General features: G+C 46.5%; 1 protein-coding gene across 1 annotated transcript; it reads right to left on the reverse strand.

The window, feature by feature from the left end:
- Positions 1–11,049: 11,049 nt before the first annotated feature.
- On the reverse strand, positions 11,050–12,724 carry LOC120843682. The gene has a single exon (XM_040215111.2). It carries the CDS (start codon positions 12,567–12,569, stop codon positions 11,223–11,225), a length of 1,347 nt encoding a protein of 448 aa, XP_040071045.1. The 5' UTR covers positions 12,570–12,724; the 3' UTR covers positions 11,050–11,222.
- Between the last annotated feature and the right edge of the window lie 8,517 nt (positions 12,725–21,241).

Here is a 21,241-nt window from a genome sequence, read left to right on the forward strand (position 1 = left end):
TCACTTTTGATTTTCCATAAAAAAAGTTTGAATATAGGTGAAATCACGTATTTGTTGATAGTCAAAAACGAGTATTTTGACCCCTTTTGGCAGACATTTAGGCCGATATTTTTAGTATTAAATGGAGATTACTGTTCCAGGTCCTGATTATTAGCCCACATTTTCACTAATCGAGCCTATTTATTAAAAAGAATCATAAAACACACAGAAAACACAAATTGGATGTCTGGTTGCGCCCTCTATGTGGCGGTGGCTGAAATATGACTACGCGAGCATGGCCTCCGAGATCCCCGAAGCGCGCGAAGGCTTCTCCGGCCGTCCCAATCGTCTCGCTCCCCAGCAGAAGAGTGTAATTGCGCTAACTCCGTCGCTCGCCGCGAAGCGGCGCTCCCAACCCAGTCATGGACAGCATGGCGCGAGGCTCAGGAGTTCAAGAAAAAGTCTTGTTACGTCGAGTTACTGCAACTTATACTTACAAATGTTTGTGTATTGTGGTAGAACGGTGAACAGCTGCTCTGGGGACGCAGATAGAAAATTTGTTGTGCGTATTTAATTACTGTATTTAATTTGAGATATTCATCTGGACATGTTGTGGCTAGCGCTACAAGCTCGCCTTTTGGTACATTTGATTGCAATCTGTAGGGACCGGGCAGGATACGGGTCTTGTATTCACATCTACAAGGGGGGCCAAAGCAAGCCAAACCGACCATTACTTTCTTTTTTCTTTTTTAACGGCTTGTTCTTTGGAATTATGTTCGGGGGTTGGTAGATGAACCACAGTGGGGGGATAAACAGATGCTAAAGCATGTGTGTGTGGGTATATGTTTTTGTATGGTTCGGTGTGTGCAGCGAATGCTCTTCCAGAGGACTAGCGGCACGGCGTTTCTTTTTGTCCCCGGCGGCGCCGCCATCATACAAGCGCTTCTCACCACAAACACGCACATACACGCGCCTAAACAACGTGTGCACCCTCGCCGGCGTAAACCATCTGTACGCACGAGTGCTTGCATCCCCAATAGGGGTGAAGAGGTTTCCCGGAGGGGTACTCTTCCTGAACAATTTCTCGCAGATCACCGCAAGCGACGACGACATTGCTGTTTTTTTTTTTTTTTTTGTTTTTTTAACGGTTGTGCGCAGCGAAAGTGGCTAATTTAGAACTTTGCCCGTCTTTTGTCCAAACCCGTCGCGATGTGTCCCTTCCTTTCCAACTGTGACACGTTGTTTTGTTTACTTCTACTTGTCATTTTTGTTTTTTTCCGTTCTTTCCGCGCGTTTTTGGTCGCAGAACAGGAAGATCGGGTGATTTTTCTTAACAAGCTGCCTACGCCTGCAGATTGGTCGAATAATAATATCAGCAAGAATAAAATGCTTACAGTATTTACTGTAAGCATCGTAATCAACCTATGTGTAGCAGTTGCAAGCGAGCTGCCATGCCGCGCAATTTGTGAGCTATTCATACTGGGCTAAAATAAAGCGCAGCGTGCCCGTGAAAGTTAGCTTCGGGTCGGGCTGCGCCGGCTGTCGGAAATGGATAGCGGATAAACCAGAGTTCTTTTTCCTGAGATCCCATTGTTTGTTTGCATATCAATTAAGTTATATCACAAAGTGCATTACGGGATACGGTGGTCTGCGCTACATGTGCCAAAAACTAGATGTTTACAAGATAACGCCCCACCTTTTCAATAAGTACCTACAATTATCACGAGGTTTATAAAAAAAAAATGGCGAAACCATTGCGAGGTGCTTGTACCTCACCGCCAAAGGTTTTTCCCCAAACCCGGGGTCACGCTGCTTCTACATCATACAAAAGACAGTCTGCGAACAGATTCACACTCGAGTCACCACGAGATCTCAGCTTCGAATGCCACAAGGCAGTTCAATTAGAGAGTTGGCACGCAGCGTTTGAACCACGGATATCGTGGTGACTGATATCTGCAGACTGTCTTTTGTATAATGTATAAGCAGAGTGACCTCGGCTTAAAGGTACTTCTAGTAGAAGCAAACACCGCAATACGACCCGCAAAAATTGCGTAATATTAAAAATATTAAAACAAGGACAACACGGACTTCATATATAGTATCAGACCTCGTGAGGCTCAAAAAGCTACGCCAAACAACATGCGAAGGTAAAAAAAAATATATTGCAACATGAATATTTTTATTTAGGGAAGTACTATTTTTTTATATACGGAGCTTTTCTTTTTTTAGTTTTATAGGTGCTACAAATTGCAATCAAATATATCAAAAGGCGCGCTTGTAGCGCTAGCCGCAACATGTCCAGATGAATATTTCAAATTAAATAATTAAATAAGCATAACAAATTTTCTATCTAGGTCCCCGTAGCAGCTATTCATCGTTCTACCACAATACCCAAACATTTTTAATTATAAGTTGCAGTAACTCGACGTAACAAGACTTTTTCTTGAACTCTTCAGCCTCGCGCCATGCTGTCGATGACTGGGTTGGGAGCGCCTCCCCGCGGAGACACGCCGCCTCCTTCTCTTTTTTCAATTACGCCCTCTCCGCACGAATGGGACGGCCGGAGAAGCGTTCGCGCGCTTCGGGATCTCGGAGGCCATGACGCGAGGTTCAGGAAACTGCCGAGGATGGCTCTGATTCCAGCTGTGGTTGCCAGCTTCGGAAACTGGTTGTACACTTGGCTTCTTCCGTTTCTTGCAAAATAACGTGCTGGAAAACTTGGTCGAAACTCGTGAGGTCCTTTATAACACGGTACTTTCTGCTAATATAGCTTTTAGGAAGAATTTCAGTCGCTTTCATATTGTTAAACGATTTTTTTTTTTATGCGAGGCTTCACCGGTTCAGTTTGCTGAATAAATTGTTCACGGAATCGATATCGAAGTTTCAAATTACCGAAATGCCAAAATCGCCAGTTCTGCGTAGATACGCAGCGTGACGCACGTGCTTCTGGTGCGTGTGCACGTACGTGTTTGCTGCGTAGTTCTTCGGTTGCTGCGAGTTTTCGCGTATTTATTGTGCACTGCTTACCTCCGTCTGCGCACGCATCTCATCCTTGTAACCGGAGTCATGCGGTTTAGAGAAGCTCGTTTTAGCGAACGCCGTTTTACCGACCCCAGTTTATCGAATCCCTTTGTAGAGAACCCAGTTTAGAGAAAATGGCGATGAGCTTCCTTTTAGCGAATTCGGCCGCCGCGAAGCGGCGTGTACGGGTAAATCAGGTGAGTTAACAATTTTGTAATCAGCCGCCGTAAGGGCCGCCCACACTGGCGAGAAAACGCGCGTGGCACGCCGATCGCGGCAAGTAACAAAATGTCGCCGAAGCACAGTCGGCGCCACGAGCGCGTGCAGAGACGCGCCCTTTATCTTGCCGCTTAACCGATTTATCGGCGCGCCGGGCGCGTTTTTTCGCTAGTGTGGGTGGCCCTGTAGACTGCCGCCGCGAAGCGGCGGAAGCGCAGCAGGGGGCTTGGGTTAACACGCGCACCAGTGATGCACGCGCGAAGTAGGAAAGCCATTTTTAAATATTGTTCCCTTTTCGATAAACGGCGTTTCTCTAAACTGAGTCTCTTCTTTCTCTAAACCGTGCTTCGATAAAACGAGCCCGTTCTCTAAAACGTGCTTCGATGAAATGGCATTCGATCAACTGTAGTAAACCCCCTTGTAACTACCCCTGCTCTGTTTGCCTAGAGTGAAGTTTGTGTCTGTCTTTTCGTTCGCTGACTAAGCTCGTGTCGGTGTCCTTCCTACTGGCTGCTGTTCGTGTTTGCGTACCGTGTGTGTCGCTTTGATTACTAGGTCCCCTGCTTATGGGGTGGAGCAAGCGGTGGGCGTCGCGCCAGGGGTGGGTCGTGATTGGGGAAACAGCTTAGCAGCCGACGCCGACTTCGGCGCGTTTCTTCTGCGCACGCGCGTACTGTCATTGATATCGCTACTTCGCGCCGTGACGATGCGCTGATCTACAGGCCGGTCGGCGCTCGCGTGATATTGTTGAAAATTCTCGAGCGTGTATTCTGAAAACAGATTGCTAGGAGTGCCCTCTCATTCGCTGGTTCCACGCTGGGTGCGCGCAGTCCGTGCTTCTGGCCTCCCCGGCCGCCCAAATGCGTTTTTCTGATGCTTGTTTTGTTTTCAGTAAACAGACAATAGATTCCTGCTGATATTCTCCTTTATAATCTTCACTCTTGACAACTCTTTAGTGTTGGAAGGAACTCCGTCAAATTTGACGATAATGCATGTGTAAGTACAACTGGAACCTCATAGTTGCAAGAATACTTTTCCTGGATTGTCCGCATTAGAGTGCCTCCATGTGCGCTTGGCGCACATGAAGGCTCCCTAGTCTGCACCTTTCTGATAATATGATCGGTCTCCATAGATTGCACTTCCCCGCTTCGGGAGCACGGCCAGCGGTGGTTCTCTGTCGGTCATCGAACCTCACACACGTGAAGCGTTGTCAAAGCTGTGATATACCGGGCGTTTTATTATTCTGTTTTGTTTTGTTTTGTTTGTTTTTTTTGCTGAAAGAAATTATACTTTTGGTATTCCCGGGGATAACATTATCGGCTGCGGCGAACGTAAAGGAACGAGCGTAAATTGACAGTTAGTGGCATAATAAACTAATATTTGCCATTTGCGAACGCTGGAGAGGGGGCGACCTCCTCTCCCCCGTTCGCTCCGCTGAAGTGGAACAGGGTGGGAGGAGCTCCCACTTCGTTCTTGACCTGTCACCGACTACAGTTGCGAATTCCACTTGTCATTTTGGAGCGATGACGAGATAGAGCTGAGTCATGTATTGCGTTCTCTGAGATGAAGAACGCAATGCGCGCGGAGTTGCTCCACGTATGCACCAGTCACCAGTAAAAACGACCTGTCCTCCGAGGAGGTCGAGCGAGACGCCGGCTGACATGGGGGTCGGTCACCTCACCGTCACCACCGTCTACCGTGCCTTCAAAAACACGGGGCGCAATATGTTTCTGCAGTATAACAAAAAATTGAACAAACAAGGTGCAAACTTTCATTTTTTTCCCAAGTGTGGTTTGCAGGGCTGAACCGAATTACGCCGTGCTGGGATGACGTCGACTACAATGGTACACGATCATAACAAGAGCACAAATCCTGCCACGTTATTTTGCTACAGTGATAAGAGCATATATATCTTTGTCTGCGATGCGGCAACAGAGACATTATTTCCAAATTAGAGTTCGAAGTTAGCCTTCGATGCTAACACTGACCAACTCACTTCACTCACAGGGTGAAAACGTGAAACTTTGTATCATTCGGACAGAGATCGAAAAATAACACGCACCGCTTCAACTTGGACACCTCAAAATAATTAACTGTAGTGGATCGCACGCAAAAGCTTCGCGTACGCAATAAAATTGCCGGTCAGAAGTACGGTTCCGCAAACAAAATCAACATATGAGTCATCAACGTTCCCTCCGGTGTGCCACAAGGGTCGGTCCTGGGTCCTACATTATTTTTAATCTACGTCAATGACATGCCCCGGGACGACAGGTTCCCCCTCGTCCAGTACGCGGACGACACGTCGATATTGGCCCCACTTACTTCCCCCGACACCTGCCTCCTCCTCCAAGACTACATCAACAACATAAAGGGCTGGGCGACTGACAATTGCCTGCGGCTTAGCCCCTCGAAAAGTGCCGTGATGCGCTTTAGCAGCGGCCGTAAGGTGGAAAAACCCTGCTACCATCTGCTCGGTGTGCCACTAGCCACATGCGACTCTCTCACCATCTTAGGGGTCACATTTACGAGAACACTGGATTTTTCTGTCCACATAGCCAGTGTCGTGGCCAAGGCTCGACGATCCATGGGGTTTGTGTCTCGGGTGTCCAGGCCATGTGGACCCTCGGCCTTCCGCACCTTGTATACATCGATCGTGCTGCCGTCATTGGAGTATTGTAGCTCAGTGTGGTCCCCGTCTCAGCGGCATCTCGTGGACCGCATTGAGAGCGTGCAGAGACGCGGTTCCCGGATTCTTTGCGCACGCGCTTCGGGCTCCACGGACGCAGATTATTCAACCAGGCTTAAACTTGCGGGGTGGCGGCCACTTGAGCAACGTCGGCGAATGGCTCGCGTGCGCCTGGTTTGCCGCACGCTGGACGGCTCACTGACCGGGTCGTACCTATCAACGGCAGTGCGTGTGAATAGACGTACTGGCCAGCCTGCGCCACTGCATGCCAGGACTGTAAGACATGGTCTGTCCGCGATCCCTGCAGGCGTAAGTGAGCTTCTCTCTGTTCCGCTGAGGGAGCGCAAGCCTCTTCCGCGGGGCAGGGAGGAATCCCATGAGCTATGCAAACGATACGGCCAGCATCTGTTCACAAGTTGATGGCCCGTAAGAGGTTCGCCCAAGGGTCTTCGCGCGTGCTTCGTGTCACCCTGCATGGGGCGTGGCGTGGCGGGGGCCGCGGTTGCGGGCTCGGCTGCGCGGGGTGCACCGCACACAGCGGTGCGCTCGCGTGTTTGGGCTTGTGGCTGGGGCCTCCGCCGTGGTCTGCGGGGGGGTGGGGTGGGGCACAGCGAGGTTTCATATCTTCCCCTCTGGGTTATGATTATTCGTTGTTTTTATACATGTATATAGGTTATCTTGTATTTACGACTACTGTTTATGTTTACACCTACTCAGCGGCGGGCTAGCAGGCGCACATGCGTAAGGGTACTAAAATTTCTGTCTAGCCTTGCACGCCGCTGAGTGGGCAAACTTTCTCGTGCAAATAAAAATTATTATTATTATTATTATTATCAAATTATGAAGAAAAACCAGGTGTGAGCGTGCCAAAAATATTCGACAATTATTGTTGTCAATATTTGTTTTTCTATCCACGTGCTTATGTCGCAGTGGAAAGCCGTGAAACTCCCTATAGAATTATTTTGGGCAGTGTTTCCGACGGTGCTCGCTCGATCGTAAAATGTCGCTTTGTTGCTACTTTGGCGAATCAAACAAGGAAGCCACGTTCACCTACAATGCCCTGTCCACAAGAAAGGAAATCGAAATTTTCGCTTCGTTTTCTTTTTTTTTTTATATTCTTCTCTTCTGCACGATATAGGGTATGAATTATTATCCTTCCCTGTACTCTCGCTGCGACGAACAGTCCGATAAACGAGTCACCCTATGACAAAGATGGGGGTCCCGAAAATCTCCTAAAATCGTGTTTGTTCTCAGACACATCCGTGTGTAAGAAAAACCGCGGCCCTCTCCACGAAGTACGGACATATTTGATAAATAGCGTTGACTTGAGGTTGAACTTTTCATTTGCTTTGTAAACACAAGCGTGACGTCACGTGCGCATCCCACGCGACCCGACTGAAGTCTGAACTGGTGTACTATGTGTGGACAATAGGGCATTATTTTGACTTCCCGGCCGCGACGACCTTGGCGAGGGAGGACAGATGGGGGTCCCGAAAATCCTAGAATCGTGGTTTGTTCGCAGGGACACACACATCCGTGTGTAACAAAAAACGCGGCCCTCTCCATGGATGGATGGATGTTAATGGCTATTCCCTTTGTAACGGGCGGTAGCTTGCGCCACCTAGCCTAAGTCTAAAAAGACAAAAAACGTGATTCCTCCCGCCCTTTTAAGACCAATTTTTCTCCCCCTAACTATCACCAGGCAGTGTGGGATATCACCAGGATGACCTTCGGGGGATCGGGCAAAAAAACTAAAAAAACATCACCCCCCTGCCTCTTCCCCCCGGCGAGGGAGTCGCCAATTTTCCTCTGGTCAAACCTTTTCGGCGTTACCCCAGCACCGGACCCACTGGGAGACAGGGTTGAGACTTTGGGCCGGAGCCACGCGGGAGGGAGTCCCAATTTTCCTCTGTCCCGCCTGTTCCCAGCTGTGCTAGTTAGTTGTCCATCATTTAATTTTCCCTAGATAATTTCCACCAATCCTCTAATCGTCTCTTTGTCACTGTAATCTTTTTCTCTACCATCCTTCCATCGTCGCCAGTGAAACCCAGGGCCCCGGCCAAATCCGTTACCCCTTCAGGGAGGGCAGGACGAAGCCTCGTGCACTTCAAAACCAAGTGCTCCAGTGTCTCGCTATCATTATGGCAGGCGGCACATAACGTGTCGGTCTCCTGAAATTTAGCCCTATATGTCCGTGTCCTCAAAACTCCCGTTCTTGCCTCGAACAGCAAAGCACTTCCCAGTGAATTGTCAAATAGCTTTTCCTTTCTTATCTCCTGCTTTCGTGACCTGTACACTGCTAAAGCTGATTTCTCCTGCATTCTCCCCTCCCACATTTTCCTCTCCGCCTCTTTCACCTTCTTTTTCACTGACGTAGTCTGTTCAGTTCCATCACCTGTGTGTAGATATTTGAATGTAAGCTTTCGGGTTCGGTTGGTCCATTTTGTGTTTAAACTTTTCATGTATAAATACTTGAATACCTTACGTGCCCACCGCGTATCCTCCATTTCAGTCAACCTTTGTTCAAATTTCAACTTACTAATTGCCTCCCTGCTCTCAAAAGACGACCATCCCATGTCCCCCTGTACTCCCTCATTTGGTGTTTTTCCATGTGCTCCCAGCGCCAATCTGCCTACGCTTCTTTGTCGAATTTCTAGCCCTGATTGAACCTCAGATTTCATGCACAGCACTGCATTGCCAAAAGACAGTCCTGGCACCATCACTCCCTTCCATATACCTCTGACCACTTCATATCTGTTATAGTTCCATAGTGCCTTGAGCTTCATAATAGATGAATTTCTTTTCCCTTTTCTAATTGTGTTCTCCTCGTGTTCCTCTAGATATTTCCTTCCTTCATTGAGCCAGACCCCTAGATATTTGTACTTTTCTACGTGTTCTATCACTGTGTCCTGTATCTCCAGGGGTTCCCCCTTCTCATCGTTGAAAACTATTATACCCGACTTGTCCCTACTGAATTTTAGTCCTAAACTGTCCCCTTCCCCGCTGCAAATTCTAATCAGTTCCTGTATTGTCTCACGGCTTTCTGATACGAGTACAATGTCATCTGCATACATTAACCCTGGCAATAGTTGATTTACCTTATGTCCTTCCTCCATGTAATTCAGGTCAAAACCTAGGTTGCACTGTTCTAATCTTTTTTCCATCTCACTGAGGTATATCATAAAGAGCAGGGGAGACAATGGGCAACCCTGTCTAAGTCCTCTTTTTATTGCTGCTGGTTTTGTAGTTTCGGCTTCCCATTTTATAATCACCCTATTCTCCGTATAAACCCGTTCTAGGAACTTAACCGTGGTTCCCCCTAGGCCATACCCTTTTAGCTGTTCCCAAAGTTTTTCCTGATTCACATTGTCATATGCCCCTTTGATGTCCAAAAATGCTACCCATAATGGCCTTTGGCTTGTCATTGCTATCTCTATGCACTGAGTGATTATGAACAAGTTATCATCTAATCGTCTATCCATCCTGAAACCGTTTTGGAGCTCCCCCAGAATCTGCTTTCTCTCTGCCCATTCTTCCATTCTTCTTTTTACGATTTGCATAGCTAGTCTGTATATTACTGAAGTTACTGTGATTGGTCGGTATGATTTGATACTGTCTTTGTTTCCCCTGCCCTTATATAATAATCTCATTCTGCTCAATTTCCAGTCACTGGGTACCTCCCCTCCCATAAGTATCTGGTCAATCACCTGCCTTAGTTTCAATTTGCTTGTTTGGCCTAGAACTTTTATCAGTCTCATTGGTATGCCATCTGGACCTGTCGCAGTTCCAGCCGGAACCCTTCCTTCTGCTTTCTCCCATTCCCCTATGGTCGTTTCCTCTCCTTCACTATGATCCTCCTCTTGTGTTGTGTAGATGCTATTATTCCCTATGGCCTGATCTGATTCTAACTCTGAAAATGCTGCTTCGATTGTATGTCTAATGTATTCCCTTGCCTCTTCCCCCTCTACCTTTGTCCCTTCCTGTGTGATTAGTGTCTTCTGGTACTCCTCAGTCTTTTTTCCCTGTGCACTGATGTGTTCCCAGAACCTTTTTGCCGCATTCCTATCCTTTTGGTTTATCTCTATCATCCACTGGACCCCTGCCCTCCCAATTTTGGCCTGTATTAATGTTGATGCCTCCCGCTTTCGTTCCTGAAAGTCCTCCCATTTTGCTGTCACTTCGGCTGGAGTGGCCCCCTTATTTTTTGCCCATCTGTGTTCTCTAGATGCCGCTTGGCGTCTCGATATTGCTGCCTTAACCTCTTTATCCCACCAGCTTTTGAGCTTGCGTTTATGTTTCCTTCCTCCTTGCCTGGTTCGATATTTCTCTAATTCTCTTTTGAAAACAGTAACTAAGTCTTCATATGTCCATTCTCTTTCCGGTAGCTTGGACACTATGTTCTCGATCCGCTTAGATACCTCCTGTAATTGTTTATCATTTAAGTTATTTCTACCCTCTTGTTTTTGATTTTGCGTTTCTGATTTTACTGTGCCAAATCTGATCTTGATTCTCTTATGGTCGCTCCCCAGACTTTTTGTGCTTTCCTCATCTATTTCCATACCTCCAAGTCTGTTGTATATCTTCCGTGACATTAAACAGTAGTCGATAGTCGAGTGTGAGTTCTTTCTCTCCCATGTTATTTTTCCATCACATTTTACCTGGGCGTTAACCAATACCAGATCAAGAGCTTCACAGAACTCCTCTAACATCCTACCTGTTGTATCCGTATGTCCATCAAAGTCTTCCAAATGTGCATTCATGTCCCCCAGGATAATTATTTCCTTGTTAGTGCCGATTTCCCTAACGTCTCCTGATATGCATGTTAAGTGTTCTGCGTTTTCCTCCCCTGCATCGTTCCCTGTTTTTAGATACACAAAACCCAGGATTGTGTCTAAACCTCCAATATTGCCTTTGATCCACATGTGTTCCCTGCAGTCCTCTCGTTCCCTTTCCCATTCCTGACCCTTCACTAAAATCCCTAATCCGCCTCCCTTGCGTTCCCCGTTGGCCCGGTTGCATCCCATCCAATGATATCCCGGTATGTGTGGTGGTTCTTCCAAATCCCTCAGATGTGTTTCTGCTAATCCATACACTGCAAAGTTTTCGCTTTCTAATTGCTCCTCAATCTCCTCCCACTTTATTCTGTTCCTGCCCCCCTGCATATTTATGAAAGCTATGTTAAGTAGCTTCTTCTTCCTGTTTCTGCGTGGCTTCCTCCCACCCTCCCTGGCCACCTCCCCCAAACCCACATTGCCGCTCTCCTCTACCCCTTTGCCCTCCGGTGTCTCTCTGATGTGCCCACCCCACCTCCCCTCTCCTACGGGCCCTTCGCCTCGCTCCTGGCAGGATTCTTCGCCCTTAGAGCTTTGGGGCCTCCTAAAAAAGCCACCGCCTTCCCTGCCATCCGCCACCCAACGGCCCTCCCCACGTAGGGGCTGAAATGGATACCGGTCCCCTCAAAAGCCTTCGCTCTGTTATTGCGCACCTCCCAATTCATGTCCATCACCCCGAAACCCATCTCCCTTCCCAGTCTCCTGATGTCCCGGTTTGCGGCCACCACGGCTCTCTCGATGTGAACGCCCTGGCCCCTCACCTCTGGCACTGTGCAGACATGGATCTCTACATTGTCTGATGTCGCCCTCAACTCCAGCACTCCCCTGCGCAACTGCTTCCCCACCCCTCCCCCGTTCCCTCGTAATACATCGTTCAGTCCCCCCGCTATCACCACGAGGTTTTGGCCTTCTTTTGTCTCCCATAGTTTATCTTTCACCCCCTCAATCACCGCCCTCATTGTCTGTCCAGGCAACACCCCAATCCGGACCCTGGCGTCCCCCTTCACCCTTTCAGCTATTGCCCTCCTGCACCTTTCCATGTTGGAGTCCCCTGCTATGATCACGTTGCCCTCCATGTCCTGCCTACTCTCCACTAAAGCAGGGGCTTTGCCCTTTGACTTTTCCTCCCCTTTTCCCGTCTCTTCTCCTCCCGGCTTCAGTGCTTCTTTGTACGTCCTCCCCCCATCACTTTCTACGACCGTGTCGTTTGCTGTGATGTCCGATGGCAGAAGGACCACCTCCAGATCTGCCAACTCTTCGTTCGCCTTCGCCAGCTTGTCGTCCACTGTCTGCCTTTCACTTCTTTCCCTCTCCAGCTCTGCCTCTAACTTCACAATCCTTGCCATCAGCTCTGTGTTCTCTGCTTCCAGCCTGTCCTGTCGTGCGTTTAGGACGCACATTCTACACATGAACTCTGTCATCCCTGCCTCGTCTACGCTATCAAACCTTGTGTCCTCTATGTCCACTGACTTTTTGCAGTCACCACACTGTACGTGTGTTCCCTTCCTCTGCCCGCCAAGTTCTCCCCCGTCCACCCCTTTGTTTTCGCCCTTCTCGTCCCTGAGCCCCTCCCTAGCCTCCTTCATCTGCAGCTCCATTCTCTCTCGAGCCTCCCGCTCCTTCCCGAGTTCCCCCCTCATCATCTCCAACATCCCCTTCACCTCATCAGCATTCACGCAGATCCGGCATTGGTACTCTTTGTCCGCTGCTTCCTCCACGCTCCCGAACGGGGTTTCCATGAGGAAGCACCATCGTTCACACTTACCGCATGCCACGTTGGGCACATCCGGTTTGGCCCTGTCTGGCTTGGCCTTGTCCGGTTTTTTTGCCATTCGCGCTCCTGTCCTCCCCAAATACCTCTAAATCCAACTGAAGAGAAGGAACAGTGTCCCTATATAATTTCAAATTAACTGACCGAGACAAAGCGCCCGCCAAAAAAATTTGAACTACACGTGTCCCGACACGTGACCCTACACTACCGCTACAATCGCTTCCCCCTACATTCCCATTTCACCTCCCCGATGCTACTGCTCTATTGAATCTACTTTATGCTAAGCCATAAGTAGTACACTTAAAACCAAACTCAGATACAAAACAACAAATTTTCACTTAGCTTCGAGCTCCGGAATCCGCGTCCGATCCGTCCGCGTCCGATCCAATCGCAGCAATCCACGAAGCTTACACAGGCATTGTTGTGTGACTACTGAAGATGCCTCCCGCAAGGGAGGCGAAACTGGTCAGAACTTCAGCTTGGGCGAGTTGGTTATTCATGATTCATGGAGGCGTTTATTCATGGAGGCGAAAGGTCTAGTGAAATTGTTTTTTCCTGTTCTGTGAAGTCGGTGCTTTTATTTTAATTATGTTACCAGTCGGCCTGTGTGACCAGTGCTCATTTGAAGAATCGCCTTTGTCTTTTTTGAACCATAACAAAAACACCCTCATAACATTTTTTTTTTACTGTTCGGCTACGTTGGCATAGCCTATAATCGACATAATTTTTGCGAAAGCCTACTTTTATTTTATAATTATCTGTAACCATTTCTAATTGAAGAAGTGACAACTATAATAATTATATTATGATTTCATATCAAAATTCGACGAACCGGGAGATGCGAAATTCGGTGAAACAGCTTTTCAAAAAAATATCCGGTGCCCGAAACTTGCTTATATTAAAATGTCTAACATGTGTATGTGTTCTAATACAGAAGATGAGTGCAATGTGGAAACTGAATGGCCTCACAAACAATTGTCAACGAGTTGGAATTTTTGATGAATTACCCTTTGTCGAGTCATCCTACTACCGATTGGCCTCTTCAATCAATTGCCCATCGACAAATATTGTTGTTGGTTTATTTGCCATCTGCTGTAAGGGGAGAGTGTGGGGCTCGTCAAGCCGACATCTGACGCCGACGAGTTGGCCTAGAAATAAATACCCACGGGCTATACTATAGCCGCTAAATATCTCTACGCGAACATGATTTGTTTTCAAAGGGGCACCCGCCTGTCGGTGCTTCTTTGAATTATACATACGTCACGGTCAAAACGTTCCGCAGCTAATGAGTGAAGGCCGACCAACCTATTTTGTCCAAATGTCCGTGTATGGGAGATGAGAATGCCACTGCGTCAAAGGCAAGACGTGTGCGAGCGTCGCTAAAAATAGAGACCACTATCGATGTTTTAGTATACATGGTTTCATTCTTAGTCAGAGCGCAAACAGAGGTTAGATGTCACGAAAACACACACACAAAGACAAAAAGCACTTTATCACGGCGCATTGTATGAGTTGTTATGGGCGGCGGAGAAAAGCTCACCGGAGAAAAGCTCACCGGAGAAAAGCTCACCGGAGATAAGCTCACCGGAGAAAAGCTCACCGCAAAACCGGCAGATGCGGAGAAAAGCTCACCGGCCTTTGAGCAAATGCGAAGAAAAGCTCACCAATTTTTTTTTTTTTTTTTTTAGTTTAGCGGATTTTGCGTGAAACATGGCGCATTCATTACTTCTTTAAAAATATATCCTCTTTTTTGTAATATTCTTGAAGTTCATTGGAAATATTTACTAATTCCTCAGAAATTAGTAATCACCCATTCTGTATATTAATGGAGCCGCAAGTATGAAATCAGAACATCGTACTCCGGTAAAAAAATAGGCAACAATTTATTGATAGCTGACAGTGCGCCGTCGGTAGCGCTGTCAGATAAATGGTTTGTTTTTTGCGGGCTAATATGAATAGCGATGTGGTGACTAGTTTCAGCTTCAAATATTTTGTTGTGCCTAATATATAAGTAGGTATTTGTTGATGTAGTCAGTGTCGCCTACACTGTTTTCTTTTTGTTAATTTCACTAACAAAACTTTAGTTGCGAGAACAGCTTCGTCATGTCGCGTTTGTTGTCTTCACTCCGTCGTCGTCGTTTGAGCCGTTTTCATCATGCATAACGTTTACCAACTCGCTCTATTCGCTACCTTACAGAAGACTAGTTCCTATATAGGTCACGAGGAACAAAGGTGTCAGTGTGCAGCTCTGAAGGTCATGAGTGGCGCACCGTAGAAGGGCACTATCACAAAAAGGCAACGTGAGGAAACACCAGCACGAACGGCTGGAAAAAGTGCATGTCCGTGGAAGAAAGAAGCCTCGATATCCTAATGATTATTTTATCCTGTTTTCAAAGGTTAACAAAAGCTTCAAAGAGATTTTCAGGCACCGCGTTGTTGCGCACGCACTTCCGGATTTCCGGCATTTACAGTTTTGTTTTTTTAGGTTTTAGGCAGACATTATTAAGTTTTCGAACTTTTTCCTGTTTTTGAAGTTCATAAAGTTTACAGTTGGGCTTTCGTTGGTGTACCCTCTGTGGATTACTCTCTACAGAGAGTAAGCCACAGAAAACACTCGCCCGCAGTTATTAATTTGGGGGCCATATACCCAATAAGCTGAACAAATAATACAAAAAATTACATTGTCTTTTTTACAAATTTGACGAATTTTGATGATAATAAATTGATATATGTTACGCATGATTTAACAGCCTTTGTGTAAAAAGAAGAAAAAGGTCGGTGAGCTTTTCTCCGCATCCGCCGGTTTTGCGGTGAGCTTTTCTCCGGTGAGTTTATCTCCGGTGAGCTTTTCTCCGGTGAGCTTTTCTCCGGTGAGCTTTTCTCCGGGATTCAGTTGTTATATTAGTGGGTGGAATCACCCAAACAAAGATAGTGAACGCCGTGGCGTTTAGGTGTTGAGCTGTTGGTGATGCTTGATCGGCGCAATGTGTCAGTCGAGCTCCAACTGAGGGTGATATGAGGCGGGGCAGCTCTGTGGTTTTACTTGTTGTGTTGCATAGTTAGTTTCGGCCGTCAGCAAATAGTGAAAAATATCTATCTACCTATCTCTCTCTCTCTCTCTCTCTCTCTATATATATATATATATATATATACAAAGGCAAAAATGCGTACTGTAAGAGTTACTAATTCGAACTTTACTACGACGTTTCGAGCGGGGACCACTCTTCATCACCTAATGAAGAACGGTCCCCGCTCGAAACGTCGGAATAAACTTCGAATTAATAACTCCGACAGTACGCATTTTTGACTTTATATATATATATATATATATATATATATATATATATATATATATATATATATATATATATATATATATATATATATATATATATATGTATATATATATGTATATACATTTTACTAATACAATGTCTGGACATTTACACTTACCAAGTAACCATTTTCAGCTGTGATTTCAGACTGTGTTGCGCTTCTCCCGCTCTTATTTATTTATTTTTTGTTTCTCTTGTTTCTGGCATTTTAGTATAGGCTTCCACCAGCTCGCTTGCGCGTGAACTCTAATTTCAAGTGAAACAAGTTTGTAAATTAGGGCGACACTATATAGGTTTGAAATCCTATACCAATTTTATTGCCATTGGTGAGCCACGTACGAATTTTGAAATATATCTTTTCATCCAAATAATCGATTAGTAAATCGAATAGCGATTCGGACGAATTTACTACGGCGGGAAGAACGAATTTGCAAATCTCTTGGCAATTAGGAAATTTCAGCCATCCTTGGTTTTCGATTGGTCGCGCTCAGTAGCGGCTCCCTCCGCACAGAGTAGCCTCGAGTCAGAATTCGCGGAGTCTCTACTGACCGGCCAAAAAAGTGCGGCGCTTCAACTGCTCCCGCCCAGACGACTTGATGTATTTGTATACGCCCATGACATCGGCCGCGATCGGCGATTGAGGTTCCGCTAGCCGACGCAAGCGTCAGCGGACGTTTCATATTTTTATACTCTCACTACAGAAACAAAAACAACAACAAAAAAATCATCCAGTTCATGCTCACTATGTTCACCACTGACAAGATAGTTGGTAGTTTACGAGTTTCCGTGCAAAGCCGATCAAAACGAGGCACCAGATCAACTTTTACGGCTGCCATCAGGAAAGATCTGGCTTGTCGCGTGCCCTCGACGTCACTCCGAATATTTTTTGTGCCCCACGCACCATCCTCTTGTAGCAATATTTTTATTGTCCCCATGTGATTTCTTTTTTATGTTCTTACTGGTGTTTGATCATAATTCGGTCATTGAAATAGTTTTTGCTGCCGACCCTACCATTATTTTGACCCTCTGGCAGCAAAGGAATATTATGCCGGCATTACACACGAAATAAGAATGTAAACACTCCGTCCCATATCTCAAATTACATCACAACGTGTTTACACAACTGTAGTGCAGAGGTACGATGAGCAGGGTCTGAGAAAATATTAGTTTCAGTATTTTCAAAAGAGCGACGAAACAAAATAAAGAAAGGACCGCCAATCGGCAGCGCGTGCAAGCAGAGGCAGTAGTGACAGGAAGCGCGAGGTGTGTCTTTCGTACGGCCGGCATCAACTCACGCACTGTCCGAAGATGTACTCTGTTTTACTCGTAGGATTGCAACGCTGCGGAATGTAGGCGTGTGATTTCAGAAAGCGCGTCCTACCATTTCTACGCGCGAGTGCTCCTGCAACCCAAGCATTGTATACAGTTACGTCCTCGCGCCCGTGCCTTGGCCAGCCCCGTACACAACTAATGCAGTATCGAAAAGGCATAGTTCAAAATTGGCGGTCCCACTTTTCCATACCGCTTCAAAACCCCATCTCGCTCAAATTACTTGGCAGCAGGGTTGCCAGGTAGGTTTAGCTCAAACCGCCAAAATGCCAAACGGTGTAGCCCAAAAGTAGCCAAATGCAAAAAATTTGTATAGCCAAAAAGTAGCCAAAATCCAGCTGAGTGTCAGGGTCCACAAAATTCAAAATTATGCTCTCGCAAGTAGGAACTGGAGCCGGAACTGCATCTGCATATATTGTGTAGAAGAAGCTTCCAAGAACAGCAACATCTTGAAATGTATATGAAACATTTTATTGGAAAAACACACACAAAAAAGTATCGGCATTTTTAAGTATTGACACACGTTTGTACAGTCACATAGAGTTAACAATCGCTCGTGCAGGGCTGGCTGACCTCATACATCAGTTACGAGTTGAAGCGCGCAAAAAATTCCTCTGTGGGCTTGAAGTCCTTGCAGCACTCTTTCTTCCCAAGGAATCCGAACTTCACAAACAGGATGCTTTCCAGGGTCGAATGGGACAATCTGTTTCTGAGGTCCGACTTCGTGAGGGACACCTAACTAAGCACCCTCTCAACGGCGGCATTTGACATGGGTAGTGTCAAAAGCGCGGTGCCAAGCGCGGGTCCATATCACAAGAGCGAATGACATTTTAGCGAACGGCGACATTTGAGCGAATGGTCGTTTTAGCGAATAACGGGGGCGCGCGTTAACCCATCCGTCGCGCTGCGCTTTACGCCGCTTCGCGGCGACAGTCTGCGGCAACTCATTACAAAAATATGAACTCATTTGGCCCACCCGAAAACGCTGCTTCGCGGCGTCCGAGTATTCGCTAAAGTGTCGTTCGATGAAACGTGGGCGTTCGCTAAAACGTCATTCGATCAAGTGAGTGCCTCCCGCCAAGCGCAGAGAGCAACGGGAACATGGCTGCCCCGGAGCTGTTTCTTGCCTCCCTTAAAATTTTCCAAGATAGCTCTAAACAATCATCAGACAGATCTCTGATATTCAATAGTTCAATAGTTCAATAGTTCTTTATTGCACTCGAGGGAGTTCACACCAGGCGTGCAGGCGACAAGGAAAGGCATTGTCATTCGTCTGGAGAAGCCTGTACTCGGACTCCATGGCCGAGATCACCGAAGTCTGTATAAAAGGCGAAAACGCTTTGTAAAAACTGTCAAAAGAAAACTGTGTGATGCTGCCATGCTTGAGAAACAACAAATCGTTGAGAAGCTGCATGTTCGCAGGGAGGCGTTTCATCACACTTTTGATACACGCAATCACAAACCTCCGACATACTTCCAAGAGCGCAATTCTGTCCTCGCAAAGCGAGGACTGTTCAAGAGTATTCAGAAAAACACTTCCGGAGCCACATGCACGTACATGAAGCACATTCGTTTCCCAGTCCGCGCATTCGGGTGATGCGTAATTCGGCATGATTACTCGTTTCATCAATATCGAAGGGTTGCCCTTGCACGGCTTTGACCTAGATGTAGCCTCCCAATCCACCTCTTTCCTAGGAAATGGTAGGGTGATGAAAAGAAAGGTCAGGGAGGAGGATGCAGGGGCAAGGTCCTTCTTTGTGTGAACTAGGAGGCATAAGATAAGCGACAATGAATGCAGAAGCGATGCCATTAGAACTGAATCTAGGTCAAAGCCGTGGTCCTGACGTCATGCCTACGCATCTTCACAGAAAACATTGAAAGCAGGAATTCGTAAAACATGGACTGTTGATTTGTGTCCATCCTAAACTGTCTTTTATCTCTCTACCCCCTCTACCCTAAAGCAAGCACAAGAAAAATAAATAATAGAGATTTCTGTGTCTTCGTGTCCCCTTATATTGCCCGCAGTCTCAATGTGAATTATTTTTCTCCGTCATGATTTGAAATAGCCCAAAAATAGCCACATAGCCAACCGCCACATTTTGACGCCAAATAAAAAAAGAAGTAGCCCAATTTGGCTATTAATAGCCCAATCTGGTAACCCTGCTTGGCAGCCGGACAATTTTGGCAGGGGGCCTCAAGTTGGGGATTATCCGGTACATTGTCCTCCCAACAATGAACGTGGGCGCGACGCGCCAGAGGGTGAACACGTGAAAGGAGGGGCGTAAGAGTGGAGAAGGAAACTCAAGGTCGCAAGCGACGGGAAAAAGGGTTTCGAAATTGGCGGGCAGGTTTTGCAGCATTTGCTCATACTAGAGTTCCTGTATAGGCTCCCTACGGGAGCCAGAGTTGCGCATTTGTTTTCCCCGCGCCGCCACGCCGCTATTCGCCGAGATCCATCACGTGAGGAGCAAAGCATCCGTTGGCGTGCAAGAAAGCCACCTTTACGGTCGCTCCGCCGACGTTTCTCTTGCCCCGGCGTATGTTTCCCTGCTTTCTGCCTCCTTTTCCTCCTCTCCAGTTTTCCATGCGCGGCGGCGCGCGCGGCGGCGCTATTCGCCAAATTAGTCACGTGAGGAGCAAAGCATCCAGCTCGTGCGGGGAAGCCGGCGCTACGGCCACGCGCCGAGGCTGAATGCGCAACTCTGCTACCGTAGGTAGCATATACAGGAACTCTAGCTCATACGGACAGCCAACGCCGCCCTGGTGGTTCAACTAATGTTTTGTTCAAGATGGCCGCCGTGGTACCGCAGCCTTAATGCTGTTCAGCATTGTTTGACCAGTTTCTATTTTTTCTTACAATAGCAAGAACTGACGCGAGCTGCTTTTCCTGCTGTTTCGACTTAGGTCCGGATTAGATTCAATATCACCAGCCAAAAGCAGTATCGAACCCAGCCACAGTGACTCGAGAATTGACAACAGCGTTCTGCCGAGGTTACCACACCAGTGATGAGTTAGTAGACACTTTTTGTCGAAGGGGCGCGAAACTTTAAAAAGAAGAAGGTTATTGGAACGAAAACATTTTGCATGCTTTATTTATTTATTTATTTATTTATTTATTTACCCTCAGGGCCAGAGGCGTTACAGATAGGGAGTGGGTATTAAAAGTACACCACAACATACAGCGTACAACAGAAGATATTATACAGTAGTTATGGCTCTTTACAAAAACATATTGGAAACGGCAGTTTTAAAACACTCGATATCGGGGATTTCGGCAATGGCTCCGGGAAGGTGATTCCACATTGCTGAGGCACTAGGAATAAAAGACTCAAAAAAATGTTTAGTACGACAAGAAGGAATGGCAACTTTATGACGGTGATCGATGCGTGCTGAAAGGTAATGAGGTGTTGTTAGTATAGTCTTTCTTTTAGAATCGGATTATTATGATATATCTTATGAAACAAGCACAGACGGAACATTTTTCTACGTTGTGAAAGAAGAGGTAGTGATAGGCTAGACTTCATTGCGGTAAAACTGGATGTACGATGATAATTTGAAAGAATGAAACGAGATGCGCGGTTCTGAATCGCTTCTAATTCGGAGATAAGTGATTCTTGACCAGGATCCCTAACCGAAGCTGCATATTCCAATTTAGTACGAACTAATGTTTTATATAAAAGTAATTTTAATGAGCTGGGAGCAAGACAAAAATTTCTTCGGAGATATCCAAGCATGCGGTTGGCGTTATTTACAATATATTCAACGTGACACGACCGGGACAGATTAGCAGATATATGCACACCCAGATATTTATACGATGATACGGTTTCGAAAGAGAGATTATTTAGACGATAAGAAACACAAGGAGTATTAAGACGGGAAACGCGCATAGATTTGCACTTATTAATGTTTAGTTTCATGTTCCACAAATCACACCACTCAGAAACACTGTTAATATCTGACTGAAGAAGTGAGATGTCAGAATCACTGTTAATTTCGCGATAAATGACGCAGTCATCGGCAAAGTGACTGACGGATGAACATATATTAGTGGGCAGGTCGTTAATAT

This window comes from Ixodes scapularis, unplaced genomic scaffold (assembly GCF_016920785.2).
Source record: "Ixodes scapularis isolate PalLabHiFi unplaced genomic scaffold, ASM1692078v2 PGA_scaffold6__148_contigs__length_123643588, whole genome shotgun sequence".
In the NCBI taxonomy this organism is placed as follows: Eukaryota; Metazoa; Arthropoda; class Arachnida; order Ixodida; family Ixodidae; genus Ixodes; species Ixodes scapularis.

Bases quoted from the DNA above. Each gene is read 5' to 3' on its own strand.
- LOC120843682 (XM_040215111.2), bottom strand. From the start codon at position 12,569: ATGGCAAAAAAACCGGACAAGGCCAAGCCAGACAGGGCCAAACCGGAT.